This window comes from Elephas maximus, chromosome 3 (genome assembly GCF_024166365.1).
Source record: "Elephas maximus indicus isolate mEleMax1 chromosome 3, mEleMax1 primary haplotype, whole genome shotgun sequence".
Lineage (NCBI taxonomy): Eukaryota > Metazoa > Chordata > Mammalia > Proboscidea > Elephantidae > Elephas > Elephas maximus.
Genome location: NC_064821.1, coordinates 28073521 through 28098459, shown reverse-complemented (window position 1 = coordinate 28098459; position 24939 = coordinate 28073521). Strand labels below are relative to the sequence as shown.

The 24939-nt window shown below is 49.3% G+C and overlaps 1 protein-coding gene across 2 annotated transcripts in view; it reads left to right on the top strand.

Annotated features, from left to right (window-relative positions):
* The first annotated feature begins 2311 nt into the window (after window positions 1-2311).
* The window catches only part of OLFM2 (olfactomedin 2), a 64639-nt gene continuing 42011 nt past the window's right edge, over window positions 2312-24939 (top strand). The window contains exon 1 of one of the 2 annotated variants that reach the window (XM_049876812.1): window positions 2312-2510. In XM_049876812.1, coding sequence (XP_049732769.1) covers window positions 2436-2510 — 75 coding nt within the window. In that variant the 5' untranslated portion in view covers window positions 2312-2435. Of the gene's footprint in view, window positions 2511-16691; window positions 16948-24939 lie in introns of those variants that run through there. The other variant, XM_049876811.1, reaches the window with a different exon arrangement.

Here is a 24939-nt window from a genome sequence, read left to right as displayed (position 1 = left end):
CTGACAGCAGTGCAGATCACAGTTCAATAAGACACTGACCACAGCATAATCAGGACACAGTGCCACTGACCACAACACTATCATAACGATGACACTGAATGTATTGGCCAGAATCCAGTCAGAAAAACAGAGCCATGCCAGGTAGTTAAACAGAAGGAATTTAATATGAGATATTAGTCACAAAGGTGGAGGTAGGCTTCAAGAGCAAGTGGGAGAAGGTGGGTCATATCTAGAGTAACAAGCTGCCATCTTCCTAAGGGCTGGAGGGACAAAGGGAGGAGGTGTTTACCAGACAGCGGGAGCTGGGCCACTGGTAGGAGCTGAACCATGGTGGAGACTTCCCACTGGGGGTTGAGACCACAGAGAAGACAGAATGGTCACTTCCAGAGACACCCAAGGGAAGAGAGAGGGGGAGAAATACTCTGGCTTCTCCTTTCCTTCCACCCTCCAATCTCCTTCCAGGCCTTTCATTGGCTGAACATAACCAGATAAAATGGAGCCTGGGAAATATAGTTTGCAGGGCTCATCTCCTCTGTGATACAGAGCTTGGGGGGAGTGGATTTGAGGGCAAATAGGCTCAGGTCCAGCATATTGACCAAAGTCCAGCCAAACAGCACAGACCAAAGCTTGACCATGACTGTGACCATCTCAATGACCAGATCCCATGGAGGATACTGTTCATGACCCTGAAACACAGCTCTACCCAGGACCCTGCTCTGTAGAAAATGGACAAGCAGGATCCTCCCACTCCCTCCCCCATCCTATTGCTGACCGCAACCCAATTCAACATTCTGCTGGACACTCTTGGTCAAGAGCTTGTGGGTCCCTCCAACCAACATCCTTCTTCTACTCCACTTCTACTCCAGGCTTGGCCTGAGGAGTCAGCAAAGGACCATGTCCCATTTGGGGAGAGGAGGTAAAAGAATGGATGAGATTCTGCTTCCTGTCCCACATCCCATGGCCCTTGGCCTCGACTCCATACTCCGTTGGGGTAAGGCTACCAGTTACCAGTTGCTATTGAGTTGATTCCAACTCATGGTAAGTCCACGTTTGTCAGAGCAGAACTGCGCTCCATAGGGTTTTCAGTAGCTGATTTTTTTGGACGTAGATTGCTAGGGCTTTCTTCTGAGGCTCCTCTGGGTGGATTCAAACCTCCAACCTTTTGGTTAGCAGTCGCATGTGTTAGCCATTTTTACCACCCAGAGACTCCCAGGTACTCTGTTTGCATGAGTGACAGCAGTCTCCCAACAACTCTATCAGGGAACAAGTCTCCTAAAAGAGGGAAAACACTTTGCCTAAGATCTTGTGAAGAAGAAGTAACAGAACCAGGGTTGAACACAAGTCTGTTGGACACCAAGCCCTTCCTCCTTGTTCTGACAAAACCATCAATAACGTGCGTTATCTGCCTGGCACACGGTAGGGCCAGAAAAGCATGAATCCTCCTGTTCCTCCCATGGATTGTGCCCACATTTCTCAACAACCAGACTTACTGCTCCAAAGACGTCATTGAGGGGCTGTGGGGAAAGCAGGCGAGCAGGGAGGCTGATGGAATGGCAGGAGCTAGCTCCTCAACAGCAAGTAGGACCAGGATGTCCTTCATATGTGAATAGTTCCACAGAGGCTGGGTTAATATTTGATTCTCTGGGGATCTGGTCTTTCTTCTTGGACCATTGAAACAGGAGCAAGAGATTGCCCCAGGTGTGGCAGGGGAGGGGAGACTTTTAGGCTGGAATGGGTGCCAGGAGAGAGTAAGATGCCTGCTTTGGGGGCCAGGCCCACCCAGCTGACCGTCCTCCACCTCCTCCTTGGCTTTTAGTCTGCCTATCGGCCCCCCTCTCCCTGTCTCTATCTGTGTCCCAGCCCCCCCACCCCCGTCCTGGTAGTGACCCCTCCCCTTAACTTCCAAATTTCGCAGGCTGTGCCTCAGTTTCCCTGTTGGTTCTTGAGTTTTTTAAGGAGAGGATCCCTCAATTTCTCTCCTTTGCTTCCAGGACTTCCTCCTACCCACCCACCACCCCCCCCCAAGCCATTGATCCCCTCAACAGCGTCTTTAACCGGGGAAACGTCCGGAGAGGGTGAAATTTACAAACCCGTAACGGGCACCCCCTCCCCCAGCTTCGTGACCCGCCCCCATAATGTCCTAGGGGACTGTCGGATCTTGTCGGATCAATCCCAGGGCCCCCCTTCCCAGCCCGCAGACCCCGCTAGGTTGGAGCCTGAAGACGCGCTGGGGGCGGGGCCGGGGGGTGGAGCCCGCAACAAAGACGGAGAGAAAGGGGGCGGGGTGGGGCGGAATCCCGGCCGCCGGAGAGGCGGGGGAGGCGGTGGCGGAGGGTCGCCCTGGCCGGGCGGGCGGGGTCGCGCATGGTCGCGGTCCCCGCGCCGAGGCGCCACTAGGACGGGCAGGGGGCCCGGGCGCGGGCCGGGGGCGCGTCATGTGGCGGTTCACGGTCCCGCTGCTGCTGCTGCTGCCGCTGCTGCTGCTGCTGTGCCCAGGCCTTGCCGGACAGGTAGGGGCCCGGCGGGCAGGTGCGGGCTCTGGGGGTTCTTGGAAGGGAGTGGGGCTCAGAGGGTTCCTGGAAAGGTGGATTTAGGGCGCCACGAGCCCCTCGATGCACCGCATGAGAGGGGCGGGGGTCGCAGCGGAGGAGGGCTGGGGACGGCCACCTCGGCTTGAGGGAGGTGACAGCAGGGGCTTCAAATCCGACCTGAAACTGGGATGGTTTGGGGGGCAGCCTGACCACAGCTTCCGGGGTTCTTAACCTCTCAGTGACCCGGAGCCCACACCCCGCCATCTCGCTGGAGCTTGGAGGTGGGGAGGGGACAGAGCTGGGGGTGAAACTTCAGGAGGCCTTCACTCCCCCCATCATGGCAGGAGGTATCTGGTTCTGGGGCCCCCACCGCGGCCCACACCCCCAGTGTGGGGAAGGGGGCGGGACTCACGTGTGAGTGACTGACAGGGACCGTGTGTGAGGGGGTGCAGGTACTGGGAAAGCGTGTGTGGCTTTGTGTCCGTGGCTGGGTGTGACTGAGGGGAGTTTGTGTGTGAGGCTTTGAGGGTGTTTGTCCGCGGTACGTGAGTTGGGGTGTGATCAGGTGAGGGTGTTTGTACGTGAGCGAGTGCCTGTGTGTGACAGTGCGAGACTTGTGAGCCTGCGACAGGAGTTGTGTGTCTGTGTGTGATTGGCTGTGTGACTCTGGGGGTATTTCGGCAGCTGTAGCTCTGTGTAAAGGACTGTGTATGAGGCGATTGTGTCCATCTGCTTGGATGTTGTACAAATGTATGTGACCAGGTGTGTGGCTCTGTGCCAGCTTTGAGGTGACTGTGTGTCACACTGTGCCTTTGAGTAAATCATTCTGAAAGGGGGTGTGAAGAATAGGGGCTGTGTATGCAAATATGTGCATGGCCGGGTGTGTGTGTGTGTGTGTGTGTGTGTGTGTGTGTGTGTAGTCACTCAGGTTGCTGCCTGGCACCCCCCCTTCATGCTGTCACAGAAACAAGTCTCCCTTGCATTGTTACCCCATCCCCGTGAGGGGCTTGCAAAATGTGGAGGTGGCCCAAGTTTTCTTCAACTGTTGGGAAATCTTGTCTTGCCTCCTCCATCTTGGGGGTGGGAGCACCTTCAATTTTTCAGATCTGTAGATCAGAGGGAAGCTGTGATCAAAAATAATAAAATTTGTTGAGTGCTTACTATGTGCATGCAGGGCACTGTTTCAAGCATACAGCATGAATTAAGGCATTTATTTAATCCTCCCAGCACTCTTCAATGGGTGGTACTGTTACCCTTATTTTACAGATGAAGAAACTGAGGCACAGACAAGTTTAGTCACTCGCTCAAGCTCAGATAGCTTGGGAGTGGCAGAGCTAGGATTGAACCGAGGCATTCTGGCTCCTGAGCCCACATGCTTACCCTTTTGTTAAATCATCCCCGTCTACCTCCATGGGTGGTGCAAACGGATAATTCACTCAGGTCAAATGCCCCCAGACGCACCTTGGAAGAAATGCCGGGTGACCTGCTTCCGAAAAATCAGGCCCTGAAAACCTTATGGAGCACAGTTCTACTCTGAAACACATGGGGTCACCATGAGTCAATATCGACTCATTGGTCATGGATGTGGACAGTGCCTGTGTAGATGCCTCTAGGAGGGGCTTGCAGGTAGACACTCAGGAAAAACAGTCCTGGCACCTTCCCTTTTCTGATCAAGGGATGAAAGGAATGGGCTCTTGCACCGAGGGGAAATTGGGAGGGATGAGGTTTGGAGGGAAGGGTTGTCAGGCCACTGGGAGAGATTGTGGGGTCTCCTCCCTCCTGCACTGGGTGGGGCGGGGGTGTGCTAAGTGCCTAGCATCAGGCTGGCACACAGTAGGTTCTCAACTCACAATGTGAGCCAAGGAGAAGCAAAGAGAGATGGATGAGACAAAGAAACGAGAGACCCAAATACACACACACAAAAGAGACTGCTGGAAAAAAACCAGGAACCAAGTTGATTTCCAAGAAGGATCCTTGAAAACACCAAGTGGGGGTTCTCCCGCACCCCTGCCAGCGACTGGGAGCAGTTGCTTCCAGGGTGAACTCTAGATTTCCCTTCCCCTGCGAGATTGGCTGGGGGAGCAGGAGAGTTTGCTTTGAGAGGTGCTATTGGGGAGTCTGTAGGAACTGACCACAGGGCTGGAAGGGAGTTGTTTGGGCGTGGGGGAGCTAAACTGGGGATTGATGGAGGCGGGGCTAGACGGGGGCCAGCGAAGGCGGGGCTGGACAGTGGGTCGGGGTGGAGCTAAACTGAGGTAATCTGTTGGGGCGGGGCTGGAGGGGTCATGCAAAGGGCTGCAGTGCCACCAGGCGGCTACTGCGGGTATAACTGTCTCAGCCCCCACGCTTGCCAATCCGGCTTGGCATCCCAGGGGAGAGAGGAGTCTGGAGTGAGGTTGACACAGAGTGCTCTGTTCCCCACTTCGCCCCCTCCACCACTTCCCAGAGCCCCCTCCTCGGCCCCTGACGGGCCCTGAGCTCCACCAGGGGCCCCTCCTAGGAGTCATTCAATCACCAGATATTATTAAGCTCTGGGGATACAGTCAAGTGGTCAAAATTTCTGCCCTCCTGAAGCTGACCTTCTGGCAAGGGATACAAACAATAACCAAAGAAATATATAATATAGTAAGAGGCATGAACGATAGTGAATAGGCTAAAGGGGATTAAAGACCGACGATACCGTCCTGATCAGAAGATGTCTCTAAGGAGGCAGTATTTGAGGTGACACCTGAAGGAGGTGAAGGAAGGAGCCTTGTGGATATCCGGGGGAAGAGCACTACAGGCAGACGGAACAGCATAGGCGAACGCCCTGAGGTGGGACTGAACTTGGTGTGTTTCAGGAGCAGTGAGGAAGGAGGCTGGTGGGGCTGGAGAGGAATGAGGGAGGAGGAGGGTGGGGAGAGGTGAAAGCAGGGAAGCCAGGAGTGGCCAGACCACATGGGAATGTGTGGGCTGTGAAGCAGAGTTTGGATTTGACTCTAAGACGACTTGTCAGAGGTGTCATACATCCAGCCATCCAGCCAGCCAGCCAGCCACCCAGGATCTGTCCCAGGTGTTCTGAAATCTGGCCCATGAGTGACCTGGGAGTAACCAGAGTGCTTGACAGCTCAAAGCCCCACCATCTTCCCTGTGGGGGAAGATGCCCTCTCCACTAGGAAGTTCTCCCTGAGATCTAGGGTTTGGGGCCACCTCCTTCCTTGGGTTCCCATAGGATGAGGGGGAGGAGTAGTTCAGTTGGGATTCCATGCCTCAGGGGCTTTGCACTTGCGATTCCTTCTGCTAGCTATGTTCCCCCAGCTAGCTATGTGGCTGTCTCTCCCCTCCTTCAGGTCTCTGCTCAAACACCACTGTCTCAGAGAGGCCTGTCCTGACCAACCATCTCACATATTACCTCCTCCCACAGCCACTCTCTGAGCTCTTATCCTGTGTTATTTTTCTCCATAGTACTTGCCATTATCTCTCCATGATTTGCTTATTCGTTCATTGTCTCTCCTCCAGAGGTCTTTGTTGTGTCCCCAGTGCCTAGAACAGAGCCTGGCACACAGTAGGTGCTTAACAAATATTTGTTGAATAAATGAATGGTTAGTTGCTGTCAAGCTGAATCTGACTCACGGTGACCCAAGTAGAACAGAATGAAACATTGCCTGGTCCTGTACCATCTTCGCAATCACTGGTATGCTTGAGTCCATTGTTGCGACCACTGTGTGTTTTGAGTGACTTCAAATCTCAGGGCTCATCTTCCAGCACTATATCAGACAATACTCTGTTGTGATCCACAAAGTTTTCATTGCCCAATTTTCAGAAGTAGATCATCAGACCTTTTTTCCTAGTCTGTCTTAATGTGGAAGATCTGCTGAAATCTGTCCACCATTGGTGACCCTGCTGGTATTTGAAATGCCAGTGGCATAGCTTCTAGCATCTTAGTAACACGAAAGCTACCACAGTATGACACACTGACAGGCAGGTGGTGGAAATGAATGGATAGGCTCCCTCTCACCCAATACACACACACACACACACACACACACACACACACACACACAGAGTTGTAGTCTGCCCAACATCTCTTTCTTTCTCCAAATGCCGCAGTCTTGTGCCTGGAGGTCAGGGGAACAAGTCTTACCTTGAACAAGCCTCGCCACATATCTATTCTGAGTCCACCACCACTCCTGGATTGGAAGCCTCAGGAAAGCCCATTTTCCTCACCTGTGCCTGAAATCCCACCCTTATCCAAAGCCAAAAAAAAAACCCATTGCTGTTGAGTCAACTCCAACTCATAGCCACCCTATATAGGACAGGGTAGAACTGTCACATAGGGTTTCCAAGGCCGTAAATCTTTACAGAACCAGACGGCCACATCTTTCTGACACAGAGCAGTTGGTGGTTTGGAACCGCCGACCTTTCAGTTAGCACCCCAGGGCTTTAACCACGGCACCACCATGGCTCCTTCCATCATCGTAGGGCACCACTACCTGTTGCCGAGGAGTAGATTCTGACTCATAGCAGACCGGGATTAAGACTCTGTTACCCCGGACTCCTTTAGAAAATGTAAATGTCCCAGTTGGAGGAAGTAAAAGGAAACCCGAAGGGCTCCCAGGGAATAAGTGAATTGGACATTTTCTTCCTAGAGAAGAGCAAGGTTGGGGCTGGGCCTAAGATCAGGGTGCTGGAGCGACACCTAGTGTTGGAATGAGGTTTGTGCAGGGACTGTGTGTGTTGGTGTGCGAGTAAAAAAAAAAAAAAAAAAAGAGTATGCGTGCCTAAATGGTGTGCAGGTGGTGTGTCAGGGCCTGGACCAGGTGAGGCGAGTGAGGCACTCACCTCAGGTGAAAAATTGAAGGGGACACTAAAAAAACTCAGTAACCAACATAAACGTTTTAGCTTAATATGAATCAAAATGTGTGCCAAAAAAAATGAATAAAATGTCAAAATTGTAAAGACAGACAAGGATTAGGACTAGGGTGAAGTAAGTGGGATGAGTCATGCAAGTACATGATTGTTGTTGTTAGTAGGTGTTGTCGAGTCGATTCCAACTCATAGCGACCCTATGCACAAAAGAACAAAACACTGCCCAGACCTGCGCCATCCTCACCATCGTTGCTGTGCTTGAGCCCATTGTTGCAGTCCCTGTGTCAATCCACCCCTTTGATGGTCTTTCTCTTTTTCGCTGACATGCTACTTTACCAAGCATGATATCCTTCTCCAGGGATTGGTCCCTCCTGATAACACACTCTCTGGCTGTACTTCTTCCAAGACAGATTTGCTCGTTCTTCTGGCAGTGCATAGTGTATATTCAATATGCTTTGCCAACACCGTAATTCAAATACAGTACATGGCTGAATCCTATATTTACTTAAAATTTTGATAATTTGTTTATCACAGATTTGTGTGAGTGTGTGTGCTCACGCATGTGTGTGGTTGTTAGCTGCTGTTGAGTCAGCCCCCGACTCATGGTGTCTCCATGTACAATGGGATCAGGTCATCGTGATCCAAAGGGTTGTCACTGGTTGATTTTCAGAAGTAGATTGCCAGGCCTTTCTTCCTAGTCTTAGTCTAGATGCTCTGCTGAAGCCTGTTCAGCATTGCAGCAACACGCAAGCCCCCACTGACAGACAAGTGGTGGCTGTGCTCGAAGTGCATTGGCCAAGAGTGGAACCTAGGTCTCCCACATGGAAAGTGAGAATTCTACCACTGGGCCACCACTGCCCCTTTATTGTGGTAAAATATAACATGTCAAACATATATACCATGTCAACCATTTTTATGTATAAAATTCAGCGACATTAATTATGTTTCCCTGGTGCTACAGTGATTAAGAACTACGGCTACTAACCAAAAGGTGAGCAGTTCGAATCCACCAGCTGCTCCTTGGAAACCCTATGGGGCAGTTCTACTCTGTCCTATAGGGTTGTTATGAGTCAGGTTTGACTTGATGGCAACAGGTTTGTTTTATATGCAATATGGTGGATTTTTGCATTAATTTTGATTTTTAAAAATATTGCCTTAAAATATTATTTGTCTTGAGGACTGAATTTTTTGCCCCCCCCCCAAATTGTGTGCCTCACTTGATACCCTGGTCCCAGCTGTGTGTGGAGGGACCATGAGTGAGTATGCGGGGCCCACGCATGGACAGCCTGCCTCTGCATGTGTCTGTAGTGCCCATGGTGTGTGGGTGTGTGTGTGTGTGTGTGTGTGTGTGTGTGTGTGTGTGTGTGTGTGTTTAGGGAGCATGTAGATGGCATCGGCCACGCTGAGCACAGTAACGTGTATATCAGAATCATGTCTGTATGCGTTTACTACTTGTGTGTGCGTGCATGCACAGCGACTCTGTGTCCATGTATGCCCACCATATGGGAGTGTGTAGATTTCACATGAGCCCATCGGCTGGGTATGGGCAATGACTGTGTCCCCAGAGTTCAGTGTAAGTGCCTGGGAGGAAGTGACTCGGTGTTTTCTCTTACTCATGAATTCATGTATTCATCCAAACCAGTTGCTGTCAATTCCGACTCGTGATGACCCCATGTATGTCAGAGTAGAACTGTGCTCCATACGGTTTTCAGTCGTTGGTTTTTCAGAAGTAGATTTCCAAGCCTTTCTTCTGAAGTGCTTCTGGCTGGACTTCAACCTCCAACCTTTCTGTCAGCAACAGAGTGTGTTAGCTATTTGCACCACCCTGGAACTCCGTATATTCATCTAGAAGGCATTTATTGAGAGCCTTCTGTGTTTCAAGCTTTCTCCTAGACACCAAAGGCTAGGTGAAAGTTCACGTTCCCAAAGGGTCGGTCGATGACTTAACTTCTCTGGTGAAGTTGAGCCTAGCTGCGCTGGGGAGAAGGGGGCTATGACAGGAGCCTGAGACTTTATTCCCACTCTTAGGGAACTTCTGTGTGGGAACATCGACATGTCTTCACCCCCAGGGTGGAGGCCCAATCTATCTCACAACTACATCCATCCAGAACTCAGCCACAAACCAAGGAGAAACCAGAAATGCACAGAGAGTAGTCAGAATAGATTTCATAAAGTCTGTATGCAAAAGCTTGTCCATGTTAGCCCCGGGAACCCCAGTAGGATCTCAGTGCCTGCTGACTCGTACTTTACGTACAGTTCTAACAATCATGGTAACTAACATCTAACCCCTACTTGGCAGATGAGAAAACAGGGTGTTACAACATGAGAAGAAAGAAACCAAAAGGCAAAGTCAGTTGAGGCCATTGAATGAAATGGCCAATAGCTCCTCACCTTTTAGGTCCCAAGAGAATCACTGTTATTCCTAAGAAAAATACATGGCAAGCGAATGATGAGCCACGTTCGTTCTATTCTTGGTTTATCTGGTAATTTCTATGTGAAGGACACTGGGGGTGTGGAGACGTGATACAGCCCTACAGTGGAGCGGCCTTCATGGTCAAGTCCAGGAAATTTGTCACGGAGACGTGTAGCAGGCACACAATAATAATAAAAAAAAATGTCAAGCATCAATCAGGCTTCCTAGAGGAGGTGGCATTTGAGTTGGTCTTGAAGCATGAGTGAGTGAAGATTTGGGAGTGGACATTCCGTGCAGAAGAAGGTCATTGGTCAAGCTAACAAGACCTGAAAGGAGACAGGGGCTAGGTTGGAGTGTGGTTGGTCCACCTGGGGAGGTGAGATAGGAGATGAACTTGAAAAGATAGGTTATAACCTAACTGTAAAGGCCTTGAAAGCCATTTTAAGGATTTTAGAATTTACTGAGCTGGCAATAGGGAGCCACAGAAGGGGGTGTGTATGTTTTATATAGAAGTTTTTTTTTTTAATTATTATTATTTTTTATTGTACTTTAGTTGAAGGTTTACGGAACAAATTAGGTTCTCATTAAACAGTACACATATTGTTTTATGACACTGGTTAAGAACCTCACGACATGTCAACACTCTCCCTTCTCAACCTTGGGTTCCCTATTACCAGCTTTCCTGTCCTCTCCTGCCTTCTAGTCCTTGCGCATGGGCTAATGCACCCCTTTAGTCTTGTTTTGTTTTATGGGCCTGTTCAGTCTTTGGCTGAAGGGTGAACCTCAGGGGTGACTTCATTACTAAGTTGAGAGAGTGTCCGGGGGCCATACTCTCAGGGTTTCTCTAGTCTCTGTCAGGCCAGCAAGTCTGGTCTTTCTTTTTGAGTTAGAATTTTGTTCTACATTTTTCTGCAGCTCTGTCTGGGGACCCTCTATTGTGATCCCTGTCATAGTAGTCAGTGGTGATAGCCAGGCACCATCTAGTTGTACTGAACTCAGTCTGGTGGAGGCCGTGGTAGATGTGGACCATTAGTCCTTTGGATTAATCATTCCCTTGTGTCTTTAGTTTTCTTCAATCTCCCTTCCTCCCGAAGAGGTGAGACCAGTGGTGCATCCTAGATGGCCACTCACAGGCTTTTGAGACCCCAGATGCTATGCAGAAGGTTTTAAGGCATAAAAGAAATATGGTTGGATTTGAGTGTGGGACAGTCCCTGTGGCTATAATGTGGAGGACAGACTGGAATGGAGAGACTAAAAATGCAAAGACAGAATTATTTCAGGAGCTGACCAGGCCTGAGGCAAGTTGCTGGCAGCCAGAGGCAAAGCAGGACTAACATTTATGGGGGTGGAGGGTGCACCTCTCATTGTCTGGTGTCTGAGGTCCTCAACAAGGGCTACTGACTCCTTTTCACCCTTCTCCTGGTATTCTGAGCCAAGTGGGAAAATGGAGATGCCAGGAGAGTCACAGAGCTAACAGGCTTCCAGGGAGGAAAGGGGGATACATTTTTCAACAACATTTTCAAAAACTTGCTGTAACCAAGGAAAACTAAAACGAGGAGCAGGCTAGATGACTAACACCATTGTTGACAGTACGTGCACGAACACAAATACATGTCTTGTGTACGTGTGAGCGAAATACCAAATGGGGGAGATGATCCAGTTTGACAGAGGGCAGTTGACTTGTTGGAAAAGGCTCTTAGTTTTGCTTGGCTTGTGGTTTCTAGCTTATTGGAAAGATGTATCATTTTCACCTGCTGCAAATCAAACAGAAATGCAATTAATGTTTTATATATTTACAATTAATGTTTGGTGTGCAACATCTACAGAGAAATGCACAAGTCATAAGGGTGTAGTTTGACACACTGTCATGAAATGATCAAGAAGCAGAACTTTGAAAGAGTCCAGAAGCCCCCTCATGCCGCATCTAGTTGCTACCCAATCCCCCAAGAGTAACCACTAAGCTGACTTCTCTCACCATGGATTGGTTAGGCCTGCTTTTTAACTTAATCAAATGACTAAGTATGTAGTTTTTGGCACGTGGCTTCTTTTACTCAACATTATGCTTGTGAAACCCCTCCATATTATTGCTTGTTTTCTCTGCTTTATAGTGTTTCACAGTATATTCATTTTACTGTTTGGGGGCGTTAGGTTGGGTTAAGTTTGTGGCTGATACCAACAGTGCACTCTGACATACGTCTTTTAATGAATGTCTGTTCACGTTTCTGTCAGGTATATACCTAGCAGTGGAACTGTTGGGTCATGTTGTTAGGTGCCATTGAGTTGGTTCTAACTCACAGCTATCCTTTGTACAACAGAATGAAACACTGCCCATGATCGTTGCTATATTTGAGCCCATTGTTGCAGTCACTGTATCAGTCCATCTTGTTGAGGGTCTTTCTCTTTGTTGATGACCCTCTACTTTACCAAGCATGATGTCCTTCTCCAGGAACTGGTCCCTCCCGATAACATGTCCAAAGTACGAGAGATGACGTTTCACCATCCTTGCTTCTAATGAGCATTCTCACTGTACTTCTTCTAAGACAAATTGGTTCTTTCTTCTGGCAGTTTATGGTATATTCAGTATTCTTCACCAACACCAAAAATCAAATGCCTCAATTCTTCTTCAGTCTTCCTTATCCATTGTCCAGCTTTCACATGCATATGAAGCGATTGAAAATACCATGGCTTGCGTCAGGTGCACCTTCGTCCTCAAAGTGGCATCTTTGCTTTTTAACACTTTAAAGAGGTCTTTTGCAGCAGATTTGCTCAATTTGCATTGTTTGATTTCTTGACTGCTGCTTCCATGGGCACTGATTGTGGATCCAAGTAAAATGACAACTTTAATCTTCATTTGTCATGATGTTGCTTATTGGTCCAGTTGTGAGCATTTTTGTTTTCTTTATGTTGAGGTGTAATCCATACTTAAAGCTGTAGTCTATGACCCTCATCAGTGAGTGCTTCAAGTCCTCTTCACTTTCAGCAAGCAAGGTTGTGTCATCTGCATATCGCCAATTGTTAATGAGTCTTCCTCCAATCCTGATATTGTGTTCTTCTTCATATAGTCCAGTTTCGCGGATTATTTGCTCAGCAAACAGATGCAATAAGTATGGTGAAAGGATACAATCCTGATGCCCACTTTTCCTGATTTTAAACCACTTGGTATCCCCTTGTTCTATTCGAATGACTGCCTCTTGGTCTATGTACAGGTTCCTCATGAGCACAATTAAGTGTTCTGTAATTCTCGTTCTTCGCGATGTTATCAGTAATTTGTTATAAACCACACAGTTGAATGCTTGGTCAATAAAACACACGTGAACATCTTTCTGGTATTCTCTACTTTCTGCCAAGATCCATCTGACATCAGCAATGATATCCCTTGTTCCACATTCTCTTTTGAATCCGGCTTGAATTTCTGGCAGTTCCCGTCGATGTACTGCTGTAACCATTTTTAAAATCATCTTCAGCAAAATTTTACTTGTGAGTGATATTACTGATACTGTTTGATAATTTCTGCATTTTGTTGGATCACCTTTCTTTGGAATGGGGACAAATATGGATCTCTTCCAGTTGTTTGGCAAGGTAGCTACCTTCCGAATTTCTTGGCATAGATGAGTGAGTACTTCAGCATTGCATCAATTTGTTGAAACATCTCAATTGCCATTCTATCAATTCCTGGAGTCTTGTTTTTTGCCAATGCCTTCAATACAGCTTGGACTTCTTCCTTCACTACCATCGGTTCTTGATCATATGCTATCTCCTGAAATGGCTGAACGTTGACCAATTCTTTTTGGTACAGTGACTGTGTGTATTCCTGCCATCTTTTTTTGATGCTTCCTGCATTGTTCAATATTTTGCCCATAGAATGGTCATTGGTGAGGCATATGTTGTGCTTTAGAGGATATTTCTAACAGTCTTCCAAAGGATGGTACCAATTTACCCTTCCACCAGCAATGTATGAACATTCCAGTTACTCCATGTCCTCACCAACACTTGGTGTTATCTTTCTTTTCCATTTTAGACCTTTTGATTGGTATGTAGTGGTATCACATTGTGGATTTAATTTGCGTTTCCTGATGATTGTTGATGATGTTGAGCACCTTTTTTTTTAAAATTAATTTTTATTAAGCTTCAAGTGAACATTTACCATTCCAATCAGTCTGTCACATGTAGGTTTACATACATCTTACTCCCTTTGTTGAGCACCTTTTTATATATTTATTATTTGGAACCCTTTTGGGAAGTGCCTGTTCAAGTCTTTTGTCCACTTTTTTTTCTTATTGATTTGTAGTAATGTCGTATGTGTGAGTGAACACATATACATGTATATCCACACATATCTATCCACCTACCTACCTATTTCTCTATCTTCAGGATATGAATTCTTGTTGGACGTAAGTATTAAAGTATGTTTTTTTCATTCTTTTAATGGCTTTTTTTATCAATAGAATTTAAATATTTAAAATTTTTGTTTAAAATATACACAGCAAAACATACACCAATTCAACAATTTCTACATGTACAATTCAGTTACGTGAACTGCATTCTTCAAATTATACAGCCATTCTCTCCCTCCTTTTCTGAGTTGTTACTCCTTCATTGAAATAAACTCACTGCTCTCTGAACTGCCTATCTAATCTTTCAAGTTTCTGTTGTCGATTTGATCCCATATAGATAACTCTAAAAGAGCTCAATGCTCAAGGCAAACATTTTTTACTAATCGAGCTAAACTGTTGTTTGGTTTAAAGAAGACTTTAGGGGGTATTTTACTTTAAGGTTTAAAAATTTTCTCAGGGCAATGATTTTGGGAGATCATCCAGCCTCAATGACTCCAGAAAAGTCTGGATTCCATGGGAATTTGTAATTCTGTTCTGCATCCCCCCCACTTTTGATCAGGATTCTTCTGTAGAATCTTTGATCAAAATGTTCAGTAATGGTAGCCAGGCACTGTCCAGTTCTTCTGGTCTCATGGCAAAGAAGGCAGTTGTTCATGGAGGCAATCAGCCCTGCTGTTCTATTTCATCTCACTTACTTTGGACATGTTATCAGGAGGGACCAGTCCCTGGAGAAGGACATCATGCTTGGTAAAGTAGCAAAACGAGGAAAAACCTTAATGAAATGGATGGACACAGTGGCTGCAGCAATGGGCTCAAACATAGCAACGATTGTGAGGATGGTGCAGGACAGGCAGAATTTTGTTCTAGTGTACATAGGGTCACTGTGAGTCAGAACCAACTCTAGGCACCTAACAACAACACTATTTATAAAACACTTACTATGTCCCAGCCACCCCACAAAGTGCTTTACAAGCATTATCTCCTCCCTTGGCTCACTCTGCTCTGGCCACACTGGCCTCCTTCCTGTTTGAACACATCACTCACGCTCCTGCTCCAGGGTCTTTGCACTTGCTGTTCCCCCTGCCTGGAACTCTTCTTCCAGATATCCGAATGACTCCCTCCTTCACCTTCTCCACATCTTTGCTGAAATGCCCCCTTCCCCAACCAGCCTGTTTAAAGTTAACTCTCCCCCCGCCCCGCCCCCGAGTCCATATTCCCCTTCCCCTCTGCATTTTTTCCTGTTTCTTGTCTGTTTCGCCCAATACAATGTCCAGCTCCAGGAAGGCAGGCATTTTTGTTTGATGTTCACAGGGCCTAGGAGATTGTAGAACACTGGAGCCCTTTACAGTATGAAGCACACGGGTCCTCATCATTCATTTTGCAGATGAGGAAAGTGAGGCAGAGGGGGGCAGTCATCGCTGGAGAGAGAGATCACACAGGGGTAGCACCTGTTGTTGCGCTCAGAAAAAAAAGAAGTTTACAGAAGCCCCTCCAACAATCAGCGCTTCACCCGAGGCTAGCCCTCTGCGACCGGGAAAGCCCTGAGTCATCACCGCCTCCAGACGGTGGCCGCCGCGGACTAAGGGCGATGGTGGCGGCGGTGGCGCGAGGTGATGCGGGGACGCCAGGAGGGGGCGTGAGTGCAGGGAAATAGAGGAAATTAAAAGCTGCCCTGCGCTCCTCCTGCACTCCACCGCCCCCGCCACCGGCTGGCGCTGGGGGCCGGGGGCGGGGAGCACTGCACATCCTCCCACGAAGGGGCGGGGCCGATGCCGGTCCCTGGAGGAGGGTTCGAAGTGGAAGTTCCCCATCCCACCCCAAGTTCAAATTGTGAGTGGAGACCAACCTGGGACTCTATGCAAAAGGCCGTTCCCGCCTCCGCCGCTCTAGTTACCGCGCTGCCCCTGGTGTAATGGGAAAGCCTCCGCTGCCGAAGTGACCCCCATTCCTCATCTACACCCAAAGAATCGCGTTTGTTGGCTCCGCACCACACCACCCTGGGCTTTCCTCGTTCCTCAACGACCCAGGGGTCCCCAGAGTGGTCCTGGCACCGGGGAAGCCCTTTCCCCAAGGAAAGGAGACCCCCGGCTGCCGGATTCGCTTAGACGCACAGGGTCAAGCCTCCAGCCGGGAGATGCCCGTTCCCGGGTGGGAGAGCGCGGATCTGGTTTTTCTAACAGCAGGGGCTGGGGACTTGCGACCCCGGTCCCCTGCCCGTTTTGGGGTTCGGAGTGGGGCGGCTGCCCCTTTAAACGCAGGCCGAGCTGCGGGGTGCTGAGGGGCTGCGCTTCGGGGTGGCCCCGGAACGCCGCCGGGGGGCGGGGCCGGGAGTGCCGCGGCGGGGCAGCAGGGGGGTGACGGCCGCCCGGGGTCCCCCGCCCTGGGGGGCGGTCCCTGGCGGGGACGGGGGCCGGGCGGTCGGGGCGCCCCGCCGCCCCCCGCGGGCCCCGGGCCGGAGCCGTGACGTCACGGCGGCTGGAAGTGCCCGGCGCGGGTGGGGGCGGGGGCCGAGCGGCGCTTTATAAGCCGAGCCCGCCAGCGCCGAGCCGCAGCCGCGTCCCCGCCGGCCCGGCCCCGGACTCGCGCTCGAGCCCCGGGCGGCTCGGTGGCAAGGGACCGAGCGCCAGGCGGCGGGCCGGAGGAGGGACTCGCGGCGGGCGGCCGCGGGGCATGAGGCGGGGGCGCGATGTCGGTGCCGCTGCTCAAGATCGGGGCCGTGCTGAGCACCATGGCCATGGTCACCAACTGGATGTCGCAGACGCTGCCCTCGCTCGTAGGGCTCAACGGCACGGTGTCCCGGGCCGGCGCCTCCGAGAAAATCGTGAGTGGCCGCCGCGCAGGGGGCGCTCCCGGGGGGCGTGGTGCCCGCGCTGCCGCCGCCGCCGCCGCCGCCGCCGCCGCAGCCCCCGGCCCCCGCCCTGCCTCAACTTCCCCGCGCGCCTCGGACGGGGGCGCCCTCCCGGGGCTCCAGGCTGGACTGGGGCGGAGGGAGCCCGGGACCTGCAGACGCCTCCGCGCCGCTTAGTAGTTATCGTTATTATTATTGCTATTATTAATATTAAGCAGTGTCGGAGCGGCAACAGCGTACTGGCCTTGCTCCAGTCCAGAGAGGAGGCGGCAGGGGCTGCGGAACTGAGCCGAGTCCGAGCTGAGTGGGGCGGAGTGGGAGTGTGAGATACCAGGGGCTGGGAGGGATCCGCCTCTGATCGAGGGCGTCTCGGGGTCTCTGAGTGTCTCTACCTTTAGGGTCTCTGCCTGTTGGTGTCTCTCGCTGGAGAGTTTCGTCTCTTTATTTTTTCTGTTTTGCTTCTCTGTATCTCTATTTCTGTCCCGTCTCTGTCTCTGTTGCGCTGTTGTCTCTGACTTGGTGTCCGTTTTTGTCTGTCTCTCGTTTTCTCTCCCCTGCACGACCCCCACCCCCCACCCCGCCGGCATTTCTCTACTCATTCCCTGCCCCACCACGTGCTGAAGATTTATCCCATAACTCTCCCTCCCTGGAAGGCACACGGGTCTCAGACTGGGGCAGGGGCTGACGCTGCCTCCGGAAGCTCCAAGATTCCACTCCCCCCCATCCCCTCTATCACCTTCATCCCCTGCTTCCCTGGCCACAGAGCTTCCCTGGGCTGGGTAGCTCGATTGGGTTAAAGATGGTGGGCCTGGCGTGGGGTGAGGGGAGGGGGTGTTCTCGGTGCAAACTTCCCTCAGCCTCCTCCAGCCCTACTTCTGCTGGGTACACCCCTCTGGTAGCTCCGTCCTCTCATCAGTCTGTTTTCAGAACCCCACCCACTACCAGGGTCTGGGATGGATGAGGCTTTCTCTCAGCTGCCTGGGGTTTGCCCAACTTTGCCAGCGCCCTTTTAACACCTGATGGGCATCACACCACTTCAGTCCCTCCCCTGGCTGGAAGGAAAGAAAGGCTTTGCTCCCAAGGGCTGCAAGCAAGTGTTGGTGTGAGGAGCGCCATCCACTATGCCCAGAATTTGTCCAGCCCCTGTGTGTAGGTGGTATTGGACTTGGCACAGGTAAGGGCTTTTGGTCCACATTTTCAGACTTGAAGTCAACTTGTGAGGTGGTGTCTGTGTGTTGTCTCTCACACAGAGTGAGGGTGTTTGGGCATGTCCTGGTGTGTCTATCTGTGTGTGTGTATTTCTGGATTTGTATGAAGGGGTTGCAAGCACGGGATGGGAAGAGAAAGTGTTTGTGCATTGCCATCATGGGGGCCCCAGTGTGTCTTCCTGTGTGTGAAGGTGTGTCCCAGAATGAGTGAGGGTGTGTCCCTGAGTGAGCTTGTCTGGGCGTGGGTGTACCTGAGTGTGTATCTATGGGTTTGTGTGTATTGTGGTTGCATGTGTTCGTATGAGAGTGAGTCTGAGTAAGTGTGTCCCTGAATTGGTGTGAGTATGAGACAACCTTATTTTGCCTTCTAAGGGGGGGAAGAGATGATGTCTCCTTGACATCAGAAGCCAGATTCCCCTCTGCCCACCATCTGAGGAGTGTGAGTCTCTGTGTGCATGTCTTATGTGCAGGTGTGTGTGAACACAAGTATATGGTGTATATCTGGGAAATGTGTGCATAGTGATTAACAATGATTTCGTGTGTGGATGTGTTTCTGTGCAAACATGTGCATACGTGTGTATAGGTGTTTTTGGTATGCATATAAGTGTGGACATGTATGTCTTTGTGTGTATGTGTATGCAAGTGTGTGTCTGTGAATGTATGTATACCTGCCTTGTGTGTACTAGTTTTTGGCCTAAGTGTCTGTGTGCGATATGTGTGCACGCATGCACACACAGACCTGGTCACCACTCTGGTATATCTGTAGCTAATAGCACTTTGATTCAATGCTTCCATGAAATCACCTGCTGAAAGCTAATGGTTCCTCTGTACCTGATTCCCACCTCACCCATCAGTCTCACCAAGCATTGCCAAAAGGACCTTGTGGAGTAAGACTCCAAAGCACTGGGACTTGAGAATGATCTATAAAATGGGAGTGATAATCCCTACGTCACAGTACTGTTGTGGGTAATGGAGATTTACCATCCAGCTCCCCATTCATTCATCCATCTTTATACCCATCTACCCATCTTTACACTCATATTCCATTCTACCATCTGTCTCTCCATCCATCCATCCATCCATCCATCCATCCATCCATCCATCCATCCATCCATCCATCCATCCATCCATCCATCCATCCATCCATCCATCCATCCATCTTTTCATCCTTTTATCTTCATCCATTGATCTTTCCTCCATCTGTTATCCATCATCTGTCTCTCCATCTATCCTTCCATGCATCCATCCTTCTGTTCATTCATCTATCCATCCATCCATCTATCCTTCCATCCATTTTATATATTCAACAAAACTATTGGGTGTCTCCTTTATACTAAGCATGTATATATTTGGAACCCCCCAGCTCGGTGCCTGACATAATAGGTGCTCAGTTAGTGATAAGACTTTGAGTCAAACATGTGTGAGTTTGAATTCTGGCCTTGCAATTGGCTAGCTGTGAGACCTTGGGGGAAATTACTTAATCTCTCTAAACTCATTTTTCCTCTTTAGTCAAGGAGAATTGAAAGTCTCCATTAGACTACACAACCCATGAGGACATGTGTGTTTTGCTCATCACTGAACCCTAAGGCCTGATGCATAGTAAAAAAAAAAAAATTTTTTTTTGATGCATAGTAGGTCTATAATAAATATTTGTCAAGTGGCTAAATCAACAATCACACCTTCATAAGGATTCATGGATCCCACCTTCAAATGGAAACAAATGGCTGGGCGCATAGTAGGTGTTCAGTAAGGAGGAATTGTTTTGTTCACCATTGTGGTCAAGGACGTAATAGGCCCGGAATAAACATTTGTCAAGTGTCTAAATCAATAACCTCACACACAAACAAAAAAAGAATTAGGAAGAACAAATGGAGTAATTAGGCACAGAGTGGGTACTCGGTAAGGAGGAGTTGTAGGAAAATGTAGAGCGCCAATATGGGAAAGTTGAGGAGTTCAGGAATTCAAGTAGTGTGAATCCCCAAAGTCCATGAGGCAGAAGATTGGGTGCTGGTGTTTAGCATTATAAAGGACCTCAGAGGCATGGTGGGGGTGAGCGCAGTCCCTCTGGCCCTTCTCACCTCTGGCTTCACCCTCCCGAATCCAGAGAACTAGCTTAGTATTCTTGTGGTTACAGACCATCTCTGAAAAGGAGGGGGGAGGAAGCTGCTGCCACTAATACCTTTGGCCAACTCCCTGTCATAAACCATCCCTGTCGGATGGGAGCCTTTGCAGAATGGCTCCCCACTTGGGGATCATAAATCCAGAACCAGACTAAGAGCTGTCAGCCCCGTTGCCAGCAGCTACCATCATTGTGGGGCCTGAAGTGAGTTACCTGCATGTTGTACATTAGTTATGTCCTTGCCCATCCCCTCCCCCTTAAGGATGAGGAGGGAGAGAAAAGGGTGGGGAAGCGATGTTCTATTTTTGGGAAGGTCCTTTTTCTTGTGGGAAAAGTGGGAGAAGATCCGAGCTACTATCAGCAAAAGGCTGGGCTCTTTGAGGACGTTCTCATGAAGAACCAACGCTCAGAGTCCTTTCTTGATGGTGTTCTGGGGAAAAGGCCCCAGCTTCTCTGTATCAGTCAAGAGAGGCTGACTTACACTGCAGTAAGGAACAACCTCAAATCCCAATGATTTAACACAGTCCTGGTTTATTTCTCCCTTGCACTGTGTCCCCATCATTGGCTGGGGGGAGGGAGGGAGAAGAGGGCTCTGTCCATGGTAGCTACTCAGGAACCCAGTATGATGGAGGCTCCATCATGCCATGAAAAGGGAGGCACAGCAAATCACCCACTGGCTCCTGAAGCTTTACCCAGCACGTGACGCATGTTACTTTTGCTCAAATTCCATTGGTCAAAGCAAGTCACTTGGCCATGTCTAACCTCAAAGAGGGCGAGGAGTGCAGTCCTACCATGACCTGGATGTTGAGGAGTGGCCAAGTGCTTGTGAACAACCCTAAACACCACCCCACTCTGCAGTCTTTCCTCCTCTTACCTAACCAAACCAAACTAAACCCATTGCCATCAAGGCAATTCCAACTCACAGCGACCCTATAGGATTCTAACTCATAGTGACCCTATAGGACAGAGTAGAACTGCCTCATAGGGTTTCCAAGAATTGGCTGGTGGATTTGAACTGCTGACTTTTGGGTTAGCAGCCAACTGCTTAACCACTGCGCTGCCTCTTACCTAAGCAACAAGAATTCCCAGAGAGGGCATCTCTATTCATTCGCTCATTTATCCAACAAATATTTATTGAGCACCTAATATGTGCCAGGGACTATTCTGGGTGCCAGAGATATAACAGTGAATGAAACAGACAGAAACCCTTGTCCTCATGGAACTGACATGCTAGGGCATGGGAGTAGGGAGTAATAAATAAGTATATGGATAAATGTATAGTGTGTCAGGTGGTGAGAAGTTCTCTAAGGAAACCTAAGGAAATAAGGGAGATGGAAGAACTATTTCAGGTTGGCTGGTCAGGCAGCAAGAGGTGACGTTGGAGCAGAGACCTGAAGGAAGTGAGGGATGGGTCCTATGGCTATTTGGAGGAAGAGAGTTACAGGTAGAGGGAACAGCAGGTGCAAAGGCCCAGAGGTGAGCATATGCTTGAAATGTTTGAGGAACAACGAGGAGGCCAGTATGGCTGGAACAGAGCCAGCGAGGGGAAACGCAGGAGGAGACAAGGACAGAGGAGGTGACAGGAGCCACATCATGCATGGAGACCTTGTAGGGACTCTAGATTTAAACTGCAACTCCCCATAAACTCCTTGTCTCCCTTTTGTGCTTCATTTTTTCTCCATTACACTTTTAACTTTCTAATATACACTGTGGAGCTCAGGTGGCCTAGTAGTTGAGAGCTATGGCAAGCTACAGCTGCTAACCAAATGACTGGCTGTTTGAATCCACCACCTGCTCCTTGGAAACTCTATGAGGCAGTTCCACTCTGTCGTACGGGGTTGCTATGAGTTGGGATCAACTCAACGGCATCAGGTTTTATTTATTCTGGTAATATACTCTATATAGTCAACTTATTTATTTTATTGCCTGATTGTCCCCACTACAATGTCAGCTCCATGAGGGCAGGGATATTTTTAAAATCAACTTTTGTTCACTGTTGTAACCCTAGCATCTAGAACAGAGCCTAGCACATACAGGTGTTCATTCAGTACATACTTGCTAAATGTATACATTGATGAATAAAGGGGATGCTGTGTAGGGTTCTGAACAGAAAGGGATAAGTCTTTAGTCAGATGTTCACAGTTTCCCTTGGACTGCTATGGGAGGGAGCTCAGACAGGAGGTGAGGGTGGAAGCCAAGAGACTATGGGGTGGAGGCTGCTACACTGGCTCATGGGAGCCATGATGGGCTGGACCACGGTGGGGGCCAAAGAGGGGGAGAGAAGTAGGTACATTCTGGATTTGACCCACACCTGCCATAGGCACCTAATCCCGATTGTGGACTTCCAGCTTCTGCTCAAACACCGTGAGATGTAAGAAAACATTTATTGTGCACCTACTTTGTAGTGGGCAAGGTACTAAAACACACACACACACACACACAAATCCAGCTGCCATTGAGTCAATTCGAGTGGCCAGACTTTTGGTGAGTAGCTGGGAGCTTAACTGTTTGCGCCACCCAGGGACTCCAGGTAAAGTACCAGACTATGTAGTATAAGGATGAATAAGTTCCCTGATTTCAGTTAGATCACAGTCTCATCAATAGTGCATGTGACATGACAGGACGTGTGTGGTGATAGAGATAAGTCTATGGTGGTGTAGGGGCCCAGAGGAGGGTCACTGACTCCAGCCAGGGTGCGATGGAGGTTTCCTGGTGGTGGTGATGCCTAAGCTGAGTATTAAAGTCGAGAAGAAGTGACTAGGTGAAGGGGAGCAAGGGCAGTCCAGACAGAAGGAACAGAGGCGAGAAACATCCTGGTGGGCAGAGACTGCAAGCTGTTCAGCCTTGCTGGAGTCTGAAGTGCTGGGTTAGGAGGAGTGTGGAGGGACTGGAGTGGTCAGCAGGGTTCAGGTCACAGAGGAATTTGGCCTGAGATGCTTGTACTTCATCCTGTGTGCTGGAGGGCAGAAGCCCTGGAAGGGTTTGGAGCAGCAAAGGACTACAAGGCTGCATTTTTCAAGAGACCTAATTGTTAGAAAATCCCTCTAGATTGTGAGTTTGAAACCTGCCTCCTTTTAACTTTACCTGCCTCACTTGGACCAAATCTAACAGTGGCATAGTGGTTAAAGCACTTGGATGCAAATCAAAAGGTCAGTGGTCAGACTGACTTGATTTGTAAACTTTCACTTAAAGCACAATAAAAATTATTAAAAAAAAAAAAAAGGTCAGTGGTTCGAACCCACCAGCTGCTCCTCGGGAGAAAGATATGGCAGGCTGCTTCCATGAAGATCACAGCCTTGGAAACCTTATGAGGCAGATCCACTCTGTCTTACAGGGTCAAATGAGTCAGAATTGACTCGACAGCAATGGATTTGGTTTTGGTTTGGTAGCGCAATGGTTAAGCACTTGGCTGCTGATGGAAGGGTTGTTGGTTCGAACCCACCATCCGTTCTGTGGAAGAAAAGACCTCACAATCTGCTCCCATAAAGATTATCAGCCTAGGAAACCCTATGGGACAGTTCTACTCTCTCCTATAGGATCGCTATGAGTCAGAATTGACTCGACAGCACACAGCAACAGCATGGTGGCTCAGTGGTAGAATTCTCACCTTCCATGCAGGAGACCCAGGTTCGATTCCTGGCCAGATCACCTAATACATAACCATCACCCCCATCTGTCAGTGGAGGCTTGTGTGCCTCTGTGATGCTGAACAGGTTTCAGTGGAGCGTCCAGGCTAAGACGGACTGGGAAGAAATTCCTGGTGATCCACGTGTAAGTATCAGCCAGTGAAAACCCTTTGGGTCACAACAGCCCAATCTGCAACTGATCGTGGGGATGACGTAGGGCTGGGCAGCATTTCTTTCCATTGTGTATGGCGTCCCCATGAACCGAGGGCTGACTTGACGGCAGCTAACAACAACATCGTTGTTATTATTACTGTTATTATTCTAAGACCCTGCCTTCCTGCATCTCTGACCTTGTACCACTCTTCCATCCTTAGACACTCTTCTTGTTCCCATCTCTGGAACTTTGCCCGTGTTGTCCCATTCTCCAAGACACCCTCCCCCACCACCACCCCAGCTCTTCATCTAGCCAACTCCTTCTCATCATTCAGGTCCCAGCTCAAGTGTTACCTCTTCAGCGAGGCCTCCTCTCACCACCCCAGCTAAAGTTCTTACATGAGCCTGTTCTATAATTTTCTCATCAGTAATCATCCCGGTAATTATTTGTTTACCACCAGTGGAATGAAAGTGCCATGGAAGCAGGAACCTTGTCTCTGTTGTTCATTACCGGTGTCTTCTCATTCTGTTGTTGGTTAGTTGCCATCAAGTCTATTCCAACTCACGGCGACTCCACGTGTGCAGAGTAGAACTGCTCCATAGGGTTTTCAAGGCTGTGACCTTTTTGGACGCTGATCACCAGGCCTGTCTTCCAAGGTGCTTCTGGGTGGGTTCCAACTGCCAACCTTTTTTGGCTAGTATTTGAGTGCTTCACCATTTGCACCACCCCATGAGTACTCTCCCCTTTCTAGCATTACATATTTCCTGAATGGTCTCAGTTCTGCCCTGCAAGACCTCTGCCTCGTCTTCTTAATGACACCTTTGAGCCTTAATGAGCAGTTCTGTGCCCACTGAGTCT